This window comes from Myotis myotis, unplaced genomic scaffold (assembly GCF_014108235.1).
Source record: "Myotis myotis isolate mMyoMyo1 unplaced genomic scaffold, mMyoMyo1.p scaffold_m19_p_2, whole genome shotgun sequence".
Taxonomy (NCBI): domain Eukaryota; kingdom Metazoa; phylum Chordata; class Mammalia; order Chiroptera; family Vespertilionidae; genus Myotis; species Myotis myotis.
In genome coordinates this window covers 90,211,657-90,225,217 of record NW_023416324.1, presented here as the reverse complement: position 1 = coordinate 90,225,217, position 13,561 = coordinate 90,211,657, and the positions used below count along the sequence as shown (strand labels likewise).

At 44.3% G+C, this 13,561-nt stretch overlaps 1 protein-coding gene across 3 annotated transcripts in view; it reads right to left on the bottom strand.

Moving 5' to 3' along the window:
- The window catches only part of F13A1 (coagulation factor XIII A chain), a 195,123-nt gene that overhangs the window by 37,109 nt on the left and 144,453 nt on the right, over nt 1–13,561 (bottom strand). For all 3 annotated transcript variants that reach the window (XM_036350412.1, XM_036350413.1, XM_036350411.1), the window contains 2 exons: nt 7,027–7,130; nt 5,245–5,333 (listed from right to left, as the gene is read on the bottom strand). In XM_036350412.1, coding sequence (XP_036206305.1) covers nt 5,245–5,333; nt 7,027–7,130 — 193 coding nt within the window. The remainder of the gene's footprint in view (nt 1–5,244; nt 5,334–7,026; nt 7,131–13,561) is intronic.

The window sequence follows — 13,561 nt, the reverse complement described above, 5'->3', positions numbered from 1 at the left end:
AGAGAGAGAGAGAGAGAGAGAGAGAGAGAGAGAGAGAGAGAGAGAGAAACATTACCTGCCATACATGCCCAGACAAAAGATCAAACCCACAACCTAGATATGTGCCCTGACTCACAATGGAACCTGAAACATTTTGGTGTATAGGACAATGCTCCAACCAACTGAGCCACCCTGCAAAAGCTCTTTCCTTTTTTCTTGCTGGTAAATCCCACCTCTTAAGAGAGAGCTGAAAGTACCATGTCTGTTACTTGCTTTCCCAGACTTCTTTTAAGCTAGCAGTAACTGTGTGACCTACTTCTAGGAAAATGAGAATCTCAGTTGGGTGGCTTCTGCGAATGACTTTTTATAAAATGAGAGCAGTACTTGGAGAGTTTGCCCTGCTCTTCCTGCTTTTGAATGTTTTCATGTGAAGTGAAGTGACACTTGGAGCTGCTTTAATCATCCCGAGACAGTGAAAAGCAACATTGCCAACAATACAAAGATGGTAGAGTAGAATGATAAGAAACATTTGAAGGCTTCACGATGCTGCTAAATGGCTAAGCCAACCTTGGGATACCTACTTCAGGTGTGTGTCACATGGCACTGAGCCACTTCTGACTCCTGGTGACTCTGTGAATGAGTGATGTTCCCAAAGTCCTGTCCTCAACAGTCCCTCTCAACTCCTATAGCCTCATGCCTACAGCCTCTTTTATGTAGCCAGCCCATCTCATATTTGGTTTCCCTCTTTTCCTACAACCTTCTACTTTCCCCAGTGTTACTATCTTTTTTAAAGAACTGCCCTTCTTATGATGTGCTTGAAGTAGAACAGCTTCGGTTTTGTCATTTTTGCTCTAGAACCCATTTGTTCATTTTCTGTGGTCCAGGGTATCCTCCAACACCATATTTTAAATAAATATTTTTTCCTACCAGCCTCAATCTGTGCATAGTCATTGGGAATAAGGGTGTGGGTGATCTTAGCCTTGGTCTCTAAGGACACATCTGTGCTCTTGGTGCTCTTCCTCATGCTTTCATTGCTGTCCTTTGAGTCTCAGCCTTCTCTTGATTTCTTGGCCTCAGTCTCCATTTGAAGTGATGACCGAGTCAAAATAAGGAAAATTTTAACAATTTCCATGTCTTCATTGTCTATCTCTACAGTGGAATAGTAAGAACAGAGGATGCTGGAAGAAATATAGGACCCAGGCTGTGTAACTTTGAGCAAGTTACTGAATCTCTGGTTTTAATAATACTGTTTCCACAGGGCTGGTAGGTAGATCAGTACTACTTATGAAAACCCTATGTTTAAGTCCAATTTCTTTAGAATGGAAGGAATCTTAGTGATCACCTAGTCCTTTCTCCACATTTGAAGGGACTGTGGTCATGCAGAGCCTGGCATCCCACCTTGGAATCTAGTGCTATTTTCAGCACATCACAGCCTTGCCTCAGGCACAGGCACAGGCACAGGCACAGGCACAGGCACTTTCTGCACAGCCTGAGTGAGGTCCAGGCCCCCAGGGGCTCAGCAAAGGTGAGTTGGGGCAGAAGGCTGCAGCGGCCTCTCTGCAAACTCCTGCCTGTGCCCATGGAGTGGAAACACATGTCCACTGCTGCCAGAGGCCACGCTCTCCACCACAAAGGATGGGGCCTTTCTTCAGAACCCAGGCCAGTTTTCTTTGTTCATCAGTTCCCAAGTGGAGATAACTGCATGACACATAGCTATGTAGGGAAAGTGGTGGTCCTCTGAGGACACATGTGACCGTGGATACCTGCCTGGTCCACCAGCTTTCCTGGCCCACCTGCTGTAAACCTCCCTTTGCTCACCATTCCTGCAGCCTGCAGCTGGCCATGCGCCAGGTCCTATGAGCCTCATCTCCCGCTAGCGGTTGGGAGTGCCATTTGGCCCTGATCTCTCTGAGATACTGTTCTTAGCAGTGTACTCAGTGTCAGCTTTTGTTGGCTTGCCTGCTTGACTCCTTCATTCATTCAACAAGTATTTATTCATGACTACTATGTCCAGAACTTGCTTTCAGCACTGAGAAGCCAGGGAGAGAAATAACACTAAGACTGGATAGAAGGATAAAAACAACAGAGCACAGAGCAGATTATAATATTTTAGGTGGGGTGGGTGAGTGAGGGCCTCTTTGAGGAGGTGACCGGAACAGAGACCAGGAGACAGTGAGAGAGCAGAACATTCCCCTAACACAGTGGTCGGCTAACTGCGGCTCGGCAAACCGCGGCTCGTGAGCCACATGTGGCTCTTTGGCCCCTTGAGCGTGGCTCTTCCACAAAATACTGGCTCTTCCACAAAATACCGACTTCTGCACATGGGCCACAAAGTTTCAATCGCACTGTACCTGCGCGCCCGCACGTGGTATTTTGTGGAAGAGCCGCGCTCAAGGGGCCAAAGAGCCGCATGTGGCTCACAAGCCGTGGTTTGCTGACCACGGCGTAAGAAGGGGAAGAGCTTTCATACCAAAAGGAATGGTGTGTGTCCAGACTGAAATGAGAGCGTGTTTGGATGTTGCCAGGAGAGTAAGGTCAGTGTGGCTGAAGGGAAATGAGCAGGGGATGAGAGTGAAGGGGAAGCCAGGGGCCAGATCACACCTAATCTTGTAAAGATTGATGTCCAATTTTATTTTAAGGGTGATGGGAATCTGTTAGATGGTTGGAGGCAGGGTGGTGACAGGTTTTTATTTACATTTTAAAAGATAATTCTGGCTGATTTGTGGAGAATAGATAGGAAAGGGGGTAAGAAAGGAGGAGGGAGATGAATTAGCAGGCAACTCCACAGGGCTCAGAGCTGTACAGAGCTCAGAGGGTAATGATGAGGATCATAGACAGGGTTGATGAATGACAGTTTTTAAAGGCATTTCTGGCGAGATGCCTGAGGAAGGTTAATAAGAGAAGCCAAGATGATTTCTAAGTTTTATGTTATTTGAATGAATGGAAGAATTATTTCGGATCAGAAGCGAAGGTGCCAGAAAATGGGCTGCATCTAACAAGTGGTAGCGAAATAAACAACTTTGGATTGAGAATAAAGAATCTGAGAGCGACAGCTGCACAGCTTGTCACAGAGGACTGATGGCCTAGTGCTGGGGAAGGAGCTGGTCACTATGGCCCTGAGGGATCCGTCATGACTGCTGCAAACCCAGCCCAGTGCCAGGGAGGGGAGGCAGGCGTGTGTGCGTGTGTGTATGTGCACCTGTGCATGCATGTGTGTGCACGCACGTGTGTGGGTGTGAGTGGGATGGTATGAAGGAGACCACAGATCCAAGCAGAGGAAGCTAAGCTAGCAGAGAAGCCGCTGCTCCTGGGAGCTTAGTGATGGCGGCATTCAGAAGACGACTGCGGACTTCCAGGACTGTCCCGTGCCCTTCTCACCGCTTCGGAGGCCTGAGGACACCACTGTTTGGGGAGAGAAAAGGCAGAGGGCCCTTCAGAACTGAGAAAGGCACCCGGCACCAGCACCGAGGGCAGGAGGAGGCCGGCAGCAGGGAGAGAAGTAAGCTTTAAGCCCTGAGAGGAATCTGTAAAAGCGAAGGATAAATTTCCAAAATAGAGGAGGAGAGTAAAGGGACAGAGGTAAGATGTTTTCCCCCATGCCCCCTCTTATTTGGGCTTCTGCTTTCACTAAAGGAGAAGAGCAAAAAAGTCAGTGAGCGTGATGCTGGCTCTGGCCGGAGTGAGTGGGGAGTGACCAGGAACGTCAGCATCCAGAGGGTAAGGAGGGCAGACTCCAGCAGGTGCGGCCTGCGGGGAGAGGCCAACACCCCCAGGCAGGAGGTGGGAGTGGGAAGAGAGGATGAGGTCCAAAGCCTGAGTTATGGAGGTGCCCCCATGGGGTCTGACTTTAGGTTCCCTGGGGAAAAGATTCTTCAGACCCTATTTAACAGCTCACACAGCTCTTATAAATGACTCGGCCCTGGAGCTCAGCCTGTGCCAGAGCAACAGACATGCACTCTGTCAGACAAGTCTGCAGTGAGAGGAGTAATTATAATCTGCACACCCCGATGACACCCATAACCCCCGACCTATATTTAATAATAGCAAGAGCGTTTGCATTAACAGCCATTAGGCAATTTGCTCTTGGAGGGAGGCTCCTTCCTCTCTCCTTCTTTGCAGCAGTCAAGCGTAATGAAAATATAAAACAAGGCTTTGTGAATTTTAGAGTGATTTCCTATTAAGAGGTTCTCGTAGCATCATAAACTCTCAGATGGCAGCTGGGAGGTTTGGATAAATCTTCAAATCCCAAAGTGAAATGGAGGGAATAAAATCCAAACATGGCAACGCCTGCTCTCCCGACTTCTAGCAACTGCGGTGGGAGGCGTGGTGGAAGACACCCTGCTTGTTCTGTGTATTTCCCGTTTCCGATGGTGCTGTCTAAATTCACGTTTATTGCACTTCCTAAACACTTTCCAGTCTTGCCTCCTTCTCCTCCCTCCATTGCCTTTTGCCCAGTCCCCTCTGTGGAGACTCCTTTACAAGGTGAAGTGCCCACTTCTCAGGACCTAAGTTCCTCAGTCCAGTTCCTTAGCTGTCATTGCTGACACCTGCTGACGCATCACTTTTTGTGAGCCTGCATGGAGAGGTTTCCTGTCCCCACACACCACTGGGCTGCCACTGGTCGTCCTCTCTGCCTGAAATGCTTCCCTCCCTCTGGCTTCTTTCTGAGCTCCTTTGCCTGAGTAACTGCTGATCACCTCTCGAGACTTGGCTCCGGCACTAACCCCCGAGGGAGCACCCAGACGCTCCTTCCAGGGCTCCTGCTGCCGGTGTCTCCTCTTACTGTGGCTGTCGAGAAGGTGTCTCTCCTGTCTGTCCCCACATCACCCCCCACCCTAGACATGGTCTTTGGTGTCCTACTTCAGTTCCCAGCCCATATTACTCAGTTAATGAATCTGTAAATATAAATGCAGACCAGTTATCACCTACATAACTCATCGGCCAGTTCCATAGCATCTCTTATACTATTACTAGTATTATTTAACTTGTGATGTGTTCATGTACTCCATCTCCCATAAAGAATCAAGTTTCTTAAGGAAATGGGACTCACATATTAATAACAGTTACTCATTCTAGTCCTAGAGTATGACGATTAGTAAAGCAATTTCTTCTGAGGGGGAAAATCTCAAAACATCCAGGAAAGAAAATGTTAGCTAAGAGCTGCATGTAGAAGGAAGAGCCGGGGTTGGAACGATGCCAGGGCTCTATTGTTTGAGGCGTTGAGAGGTGGGAGGAAAGCAGCATGTTCCCCGGCTTCCCACTTACCTCTGCATATACAAAGGGTGCATCAAACTGGAAGCAAACGTGGCCATGCTTAATGGCTTGAACAGAGGCCGGGCCACACCGGTACATGCCTGTATCACACAGAGGAGAGAGTGTGAGTCTTCATGTCTGTCCTGACACAGGACAGGTGTGCCATGGAGGCGGCCCTGCAGAGTCGACTGTGTCATTGATTTAGCCCAGATGCTTTCCATGCCAGAGGGCAGGTGACCAGTGTGTGCAATCAGGATGGTTTCCTTGGAAACGCCTCCTCAATCCAAAATTTGAAGCCATAAAAAAATTCAGGGCATCACCATTCCCATGTGTATTCCTCCACCTACCAACACAAGCTTGAGGGTGGGTGCCAGGCTGTTGGCTCACATAACATTTATGCTTTCACAGTGGGAGTCTGCAATGTTGGGAATGATGATGTCCTCAGTAGTTGTGTTGTTGATTTGTGTTTTGGACATTTGTGCACCTGAAACCTGTATAATTTTGTTACCCAGTGTCACCCCAATAAATTCAATAAAAAGGAAGACAATTAAAAAGAAAAAGACAAAAAAACACACGTCAAGTTTGGCTGAAGAAATCAGATACTAGCCACACATTGACCAATGTGCCATCTGTACTGACGAAGTCAATAGGCCCACGTTTACATTTACAAAATTTTAAAATTTTAACCAGCGATCATTAGTTAATAAGAGGTTTGCTGCTATTAGTCATTCTGGAGTCTCATTAAGATATAGGGTGGGCAAGAATAAGTTTACAGTTGTGAGTGTGTGAAACATGGTGTTTGTTCTGGTATTACTATTATTTATTAATTATTGTATTACTTTCCATCCGAACAGCTGTAAACCTCCTTTGCCCCACCCTCTATAATCCAGAACACCAGGAAGCATTGAACTTTCTCCTTTAGAACGCACTAAGACTCTCTTGTAAGATCAACCGACGGACTTGTATGCATGCATATAAGCATAACCAATGGACATAAGACACTGGGGGGTAGGGGAGGCCAGGGGATTGTCAAGGGCAGGGGGGGGAAAAAGGACACATAAGCAATAAACAATAAAAAAAATTAGAAAAAAGACTCTCTTGTAATTGCATGATGAATGTTTATGTGTGCGTGTGTGTACACACACACACACACACACACACACACACACACACACACCAGTATCTCAGATCAACACCTGAGGAAATAAATATAATGTCCCCAGGACACTCACTGCCTTGTATCACCACATTAAAGATTAATGGAGGCTTATGATGTGAGTTTATAAAAATCCAGGGAGGTCATACTTCCACTCATTGCTTAGCATAATTTGCAAGTTAGACAACAAATACCCACACTCTCAAGTTTTGAAAGAAATCATACAATATAAAGAGAACCTGGTTCTGGGAAAACACCAGTGTTTTTAGTCCTTTATTTTCTCTCCTGCCTTGTTTCTTCCCACTGTGTACCAGGAAGGGTAGAGGTAAGTTTTACAGCCTAAAGTGCTGACACAGATGTTTTTCTCCTGTCTTCAAAACTGCTTATCAGAGCAGGAGTAGAAGAATTGTATATGTTAAGTTTTATGCTCTTTTTCTGAAAGTTATAAAGTAATCCAGGAAAAGGCAACCATTGAATTGAAATGAAACCTGACTGGCAGGGGCTAGTGCTGTCTGTGAGCACAGGGAGCACGCTTCTGCTGCGGGTTTCCCCTGGGAGTGTTTCCCACACAGCAAGTGCTATCACAAAAGCAACATGAAAATCGGCAAACAGTTCCCTCGAGAGAGGATGCAGGTTACCGTCACTGTTTTCCTGGGGGGTGCTGTCCACCACCTGCCAGCCTCCAAATCCAACGGGAAGATCAGGCCTCGTCATCCAGGCTTCATTCCAGCAGTGGTAGTTCCTGGGAAAACACCACTCCAGTGAGATTAAACTTCCCATCACACTCAATGCTCCAAAACATAAAAAAGTGACCCAAAATCCTGAGGATATGCCATCTACTAATTGTTGGACTGGATTAAACTAAATCCAGGGCTTCCAGAGATGTCCTGGGGTTCTAGACTTGAGTTTGCAGGGCAGATCCATTCCCGTTGGTATCCCTAGGGACACTCACATGGCTGGACATAGCTCCTCTCTTGCTAATATCAGTTTCAAGGCCCCCCAGAGATACTCTAGTCAGTGCATTAAGCAGTTTTGATCATAACCATTCTCGGCTGCCTAATGAAACAGAACTTACTCTCTGCTAAGGGGGTAGGAAAGAAGTTACTTGAAAACAAAATATGTACATCTTTGAGTATTTTTATATTTATGTACATTAAATTTATAAAAAGCATATCCCTTGTAACAATTAAGCAATAAAATGCCTGTGTTTAGATTATTGCCATGGAAACTATATAATTAACTCCTGATTATAATTGTCTATAATTTGTGGCAAATTTCCATTTTCTCTTCAACAAGATGGAAAGGTTATCAGGGCAAGTGTGTCTTTACCCTTTATCAAACAAAGGTGGGCAACCCACAAGCTAAGGGCCATGCAAAACTTTTCACAACTTTGCATATGACCCTGGAGGCAAGAGCATGGAAAATAATGTCATCATGAATTGTATTATTATGTCCTTGAAAAGACCTGAAATTATGTGACAGTACAGAAACAAATGAGCACCTGAACCCGACTACACGACAGAAAATCTTCATAGAGGAACAACAGTTAGCAGTGGGGCGGTCGTTTCCGCAGTGTTTGTTTATAGCACTGATGAATTTCAGATCCAACCACCAACCAGCCTTTTCCTAAATGTCCTTCAACATTAGTAACTCATGCATCTCCCCATCTCTCTCGAGAACAGCTCAACATTTATTGGCTCCATTCAGAGGTATTTATTTAATTATGCACCCATTATGTGTCAGGCACCATGCTAGGTACTGGAGATTCAACAAAGATCAAGACATAGATTTTGCTCATAAGTAGCATCACAATCTAGGAGAAATGGCAAACATGTAAACCAATTAGTCAAACATTTCATAGGCTTAAACAATATATTCCATGTAAAGCACTTTACGTCTGGCACGTGGTAAGTGCTCAGAAATGGTAACTCTGAGATGTTTAAAAATAATTGATGTGATGCATGCTACACTCGAAATTCATCTGAGATGCAATACGTCTCAGTGGGAAACTCTTAGGGCATAAGGGAAGGCTTCACAGCAGAAGTGACCTTTGAACTGAGTCCTGAAGTTTAGCAGGTCAGCAAAAGGAGGAAGAACAAAGTCGTGGAGGCATGAACTAGCCAACACGGTGTATTGGGGAACTCTGTGTGGTCCCTGTGGTTGGAGGGAAGCTTGTTTGCATATTTGTGTGTGTGAGAGAAGAGAGATGGCAGGTGAGAGTGGACAGGAAATCACAACACTGAGTGCCAGGCACCGTCCTAAAGCCTTTCTGTATGTTAGCACATCAGATGTTTCTAGCACCCTATCAGGAGGGCACTGTTATTTATTATCCCCAGTTTACAAGGAGGAAACCGAAGCACAGAGAGGTTAAGACTCTTTCCCAAGGTCACACACAGCTAGTTGGTAATACAATTCCAGGGTCCATGCTCTTAAACGCTGAGTTATGCCATAGGTAAAAGTGAGGTTGTGAAATCCCTTTATCCCAAGTTAAATATTTGGGCTTTATTCTTAGGAAAGTTAAATTTGCAGTTCTGTATTTGTGAAAGGTATGTGAAGAGGCAATATGGGAGATTGAACCAAGTTACCCCCTCCCCCCCTGACACACACCAAAATAATGCAATAGTTGCAATGGATCAAAAATCTGTTCACTAAAGAGGTGGTTTTCACAGTGGAGAGGGAGAGGAGCCACTGGGAGGTTCAACTGCTGTCTTATGGAGATGTGGAGGAACCAGATGAGCTGAGGAAGACTTTCACATTTGCAGTATGATGGTTCTGTTTACCAAGACTGAATGAAGGAGGAAGGGAAGAAGGTTTGTGTTGAAGGAGGTGGTGCTGGATGGGTGACAAGTTCGTTTAGGATATGATGAACTTGAGTGCCTATGGCAAATCCAGGAGATGAAACCCAAGAGGGATTTTTATATACACATGTGACACTCAGGATTTGATGAGGAGGAAGCCCCTGGCATCTTTACTGATGATGGAGGAGAGTGAGGGAACGAGCCAGACTAGGAGTGAGTGGGTAGGGAGAGGTGCAGTGTAGATTTCTCAGACAAAAGTGATCTAGACTGTGAAAGGAAGAAGAGAAGATAAGGCAATGGCTAGAAAGAATGCAATGTAGGGAAGGTTGTTTTGCTTATTTTTACATTAGGAGAGATTGTCATGCTTTTAGAGAAACAAATCAGTCAAGAAAGAGTGAGAATAGAAGAAGAACAAGGAGCCTTGGCCTAATGGCTCAGTTGATTGGAGTATAGTTTCTTCTACCAAAAGGTTGCAGGTTCGATTCCAAAGCAGGGCATATACCCAGGTTGCAGGTTCCATCCCTGGTTTGGGCACATAGGGGGAGGCAACTGTTGGAAGTTTCTCTCACACATCAATGTTTCTCTCTCTCTCTATTCCTCTCTCTCAAAAATTAATAAAAACATATCCTCCCGTGAGGATTTAAAAAAAAAAGAAAAGAAAGAAAGAATAAAGAGGGATGGAAAAAAGAAGGCTCCAATAAGGAGGATGCAAGGGGTCAAAAGCAGAACCATGGACAGGTGCGGGGAGTGAGGCACTGGCTGCAGGGAGGGAGGTGCAGATGTTCTAGTACAATGGTCAGCAAACCATGGCTCGTGAGCCACATGTGGCTCTTTGGCCCCTTGAGTGTGGCTCTTCCACAAAATACCCATGCGGGCGCGCACGTACAGTGCTAAGTTGACTTAAAACTTTAAGTAAAGTTTATTAAGTTAATTTCAGGGAACGTTGTGGAGTGAAAGAAGATATAGTGTCAAGGATTGAGAAAGGTATGTTGAGATGGTTTGGACATATAGAGAGGATGAACGAAAGGAGATAGACGAAACAAGTATACAAGACGAGTGTGGATGGGAGAGTTGGAAGGGGTCGACCTCAGCAAACGTACCTCAATCAGATTGAGGACGTTTTTAGCAAAGGCCAGCTTAGGAGTACCCTAATTAAGTTAATAACAATGTACCTACCTATATAGTTTAAGTTTAAAAAATGTGGCTCTCAAAAGAAATTTCAATCGTTGTACTGTTGATATTTGGCTCTGTTGACTAATGAGTTTGCACACCACTGCTCTAGTAGATCAGGGTGGTGTATAGAGGTGCTGGGGTAGGAACATGAGGTTGGCTCTACTTGAGAGCCTCTGTCTTTGCTCTGAAGCTGGGAGAAAGGTCGCCATATTAAACAATGACTGCTGCCTCCCTTTAGAACGGTGAAGGTTGCACTATAGGCAGAGAGATCCAGAAAACGAAGCAATAAAACATTTGCAATCCCACATGGACACAGTCTTGCTTCCTACACAACATGTGCTGCTTACCAACCCTGACTTTCACCAAGACACTGCCACCCTAGATGAAAAGGCTCCAGAATCTCCTGATTTAAATTTAAGTACGTTGGGCAAGGTTAAGCCTTAAACAAGATAAACAAGATTTGCAGTAAAGATCTCAGACAAAAACTTTTATTTGAGGATGATATTGTTTCCTATAACCAGGAGATGAGTAAAGTTTTATTTTCTCTCATTATGATATCTAAGTAGCTATTTGTGATCTCTTCCACTTTAGGCTATGACTGAGGCCTTATTTGTATATTTAGGGTGGAAGAGTTTACTAAAAGGATTGGGAACTTGTAGGCAGTGGGAGAGATGGACAGAACTAATTATGTGCTGTTCACCTCACCCAGTGCCTATGAGTTCCAGTGGGGTTGGGTTCTAGTCAATGCTTAGAAAGTCAATGGTTGGGCTCCCAGAATGGCGGTGAGCAGAGGGAGAGGATGATACCTCTGAAGCAATGAGCCTTACTTCCAGCATGCTGTTCCCTGTTCAGCTATGGCCAGGAGAATGAGGGTTCCCTTTTGGCTGGATGTTAAGTATTTCTGGGTATACCTACTCGCCTTTTATATTTCAAGCTCCTCCATGAAAGAGGCTGATAATTACAGACATTTCCCAACTCTCCAGGTTGGGAAATCTACATGCTTCCTATTTATAGCTTCATTATCTAGATGCTCAGTAGTCTTTCTGCTTTCATCCTGCAGTCTCATTGCATGTGTAGAGTGTGTGGCTTCAATTTGGGGCTCTGTCTTGTTCACCATCATGTTCCCAGCACCAGAGCCAGCCCTTGGGAGGCACTCACAAAGTCATGGTTGCTTAAAATGTCAGGCAGGTGTAATTAAACCTTTGTTTTTAAGAGTCAAAGTTTTATATTTTTCTCAGAGCTTCATTTGAAGCCTGACTTTGCACTATATCGTTGAAATGTGCAGTGTCCCTTTAAAGTTAAAAAATGCGTAAACTCTCAAAGCTATTTATTTTCCTTGTTGCCTTGTAGCAGTACCAAAATTAAAACAAAGCCCCCATTTCACTGAGTGTTGTTATTTAATCAGGTTGAAGATAACTTTTGGGGGTGGATAATGATGGAGGTGACTAGTGAAGAACACATTTTTGCTTTATGTCATTTTCTGTACACTTCCTGCAGTGACAGTGATTTCTGGGACGCCTTTCAATTAGGCAGTTTCAGTACAAAGGGCCCAGAAAGTCTCCACCAAAGGCAGCACCTAGCTAGAAAAATAGCACCGTTCACTGCTTGGGGACCCTTGGAGCCAAAGTTTATCCTTTGACTCAGTAAACCCCTTTCCTTGGAATTTGCACACAGGAAATAATCACGGATGCAATGGGAAGTATATAAGAATGTTCATCCTTGCATTATTTGTAAGAAGGAACAATCGCAAATAGCCCAACTGTCCAATATGTGATTAGTGATCTGAAACACAAGATAGAAAACTATTCAGCCATACAAATGCAGGTTTATGTTTATTAGGCAGAAAAGATATCTGTGGTATATTAATTTTTTAAAAGCACACTACAGAACACCATATACAATGTACATGTCAAGTGTGAAAGGCAGAATTTTAAATGACCCTCACTCTTGTATAATTTTCTCCCCTTGAAATCTATGAATAAGATGGGATATCACTCCTGAAATTATGTTACTTTACATGGGAAAGAGGATTTTTTAGATGTAATTCAGGCAATTAATCTGTTGCCTTTGAGTTAATTAAATGGAAGATTACCAAAGTGGGCCTCAATCAGGTGAGTCCTTTAAATGAGCCTAGAGGTCAGAGACAGAACAAGCCAGAGACATTCAAAGCATCAGAGACATTGACTGCTGGCCTTGAAGAAGAAGGTCACTTACATAAATGTTAAAGCTGCAAGGAACTGAGTTATTTCATGAACCTAAATGAGCCCTAAACATCAGATGGACAACAGTCCCAGTAACACTGTGCCGTCACTTGCGACCCTGAGCAAAGGACCCAGTTTACTTGTGCCCAAACTCCTGACTCACAGAAACTGACGATAAATTCATGTTAAGCTGCTAAGTTTTTGGCAATTTGTTATGCAGCAATACAAAAATTAATATAATATTCAGAGACATATCAAAGAATGTTTACCAAAATGTTGATAATGTTGAGTAGTTAGAAAGAATATGACTTACTTTTGTGCTATTTTCCTGCAATGTTTGAAATTTTTGTAATAAATATGTACTAGTTACCCTCTTTCAATAAAAACATTAAGAGGACTAGTTTTTATTAAAAGAAGGTAGAGCACAGTTCAAAATCTGCCCTGGTTCTAACAGCTGGGTAAGGTCTCGTCCAGATTGCTAGCGCCTATGGGAGGGTGGAGAAGTAGACGAGAACATGGCTGAGACTACGACGGGCTTCAGAACTCTGTGTGCTATTAATTCAAAGAAAATAGGATGGGTGATTGAAGCCAAGAGTCCTTTACTGCCTTTAACTTTGCTAACTGCTTAAATACTTCCCTAGGTCATCTCATTTACAAACGGTCCAGAAAGGCTTCAGAGAAATGGATTCCCTAAAAGGGAAGAAAGAGGTATGAGCCTGTAACTTTGTTTCTGTGGCTTTGCAAGGGCTCAAGGGAGAGCACAAGCAAGGTCCAGGGAAAGTCCTGGAGGAGATGCTTTGGACCAACTTCAAATGTCAACCAAGTGTTTGGATTCTTTTATATTAAAAATGGCAGGGGTGGGAGAAAGTCACTCATCTAACTTGCAAATTGCTGGTATGTTCATAGAAAATGAGCACAGTGCCACGGCTCTGGATCTGCTGCTGTACTTCTAATACAGATAGTGCTATTGGTGGCTAACACGACAGCACATCCTGGAACTG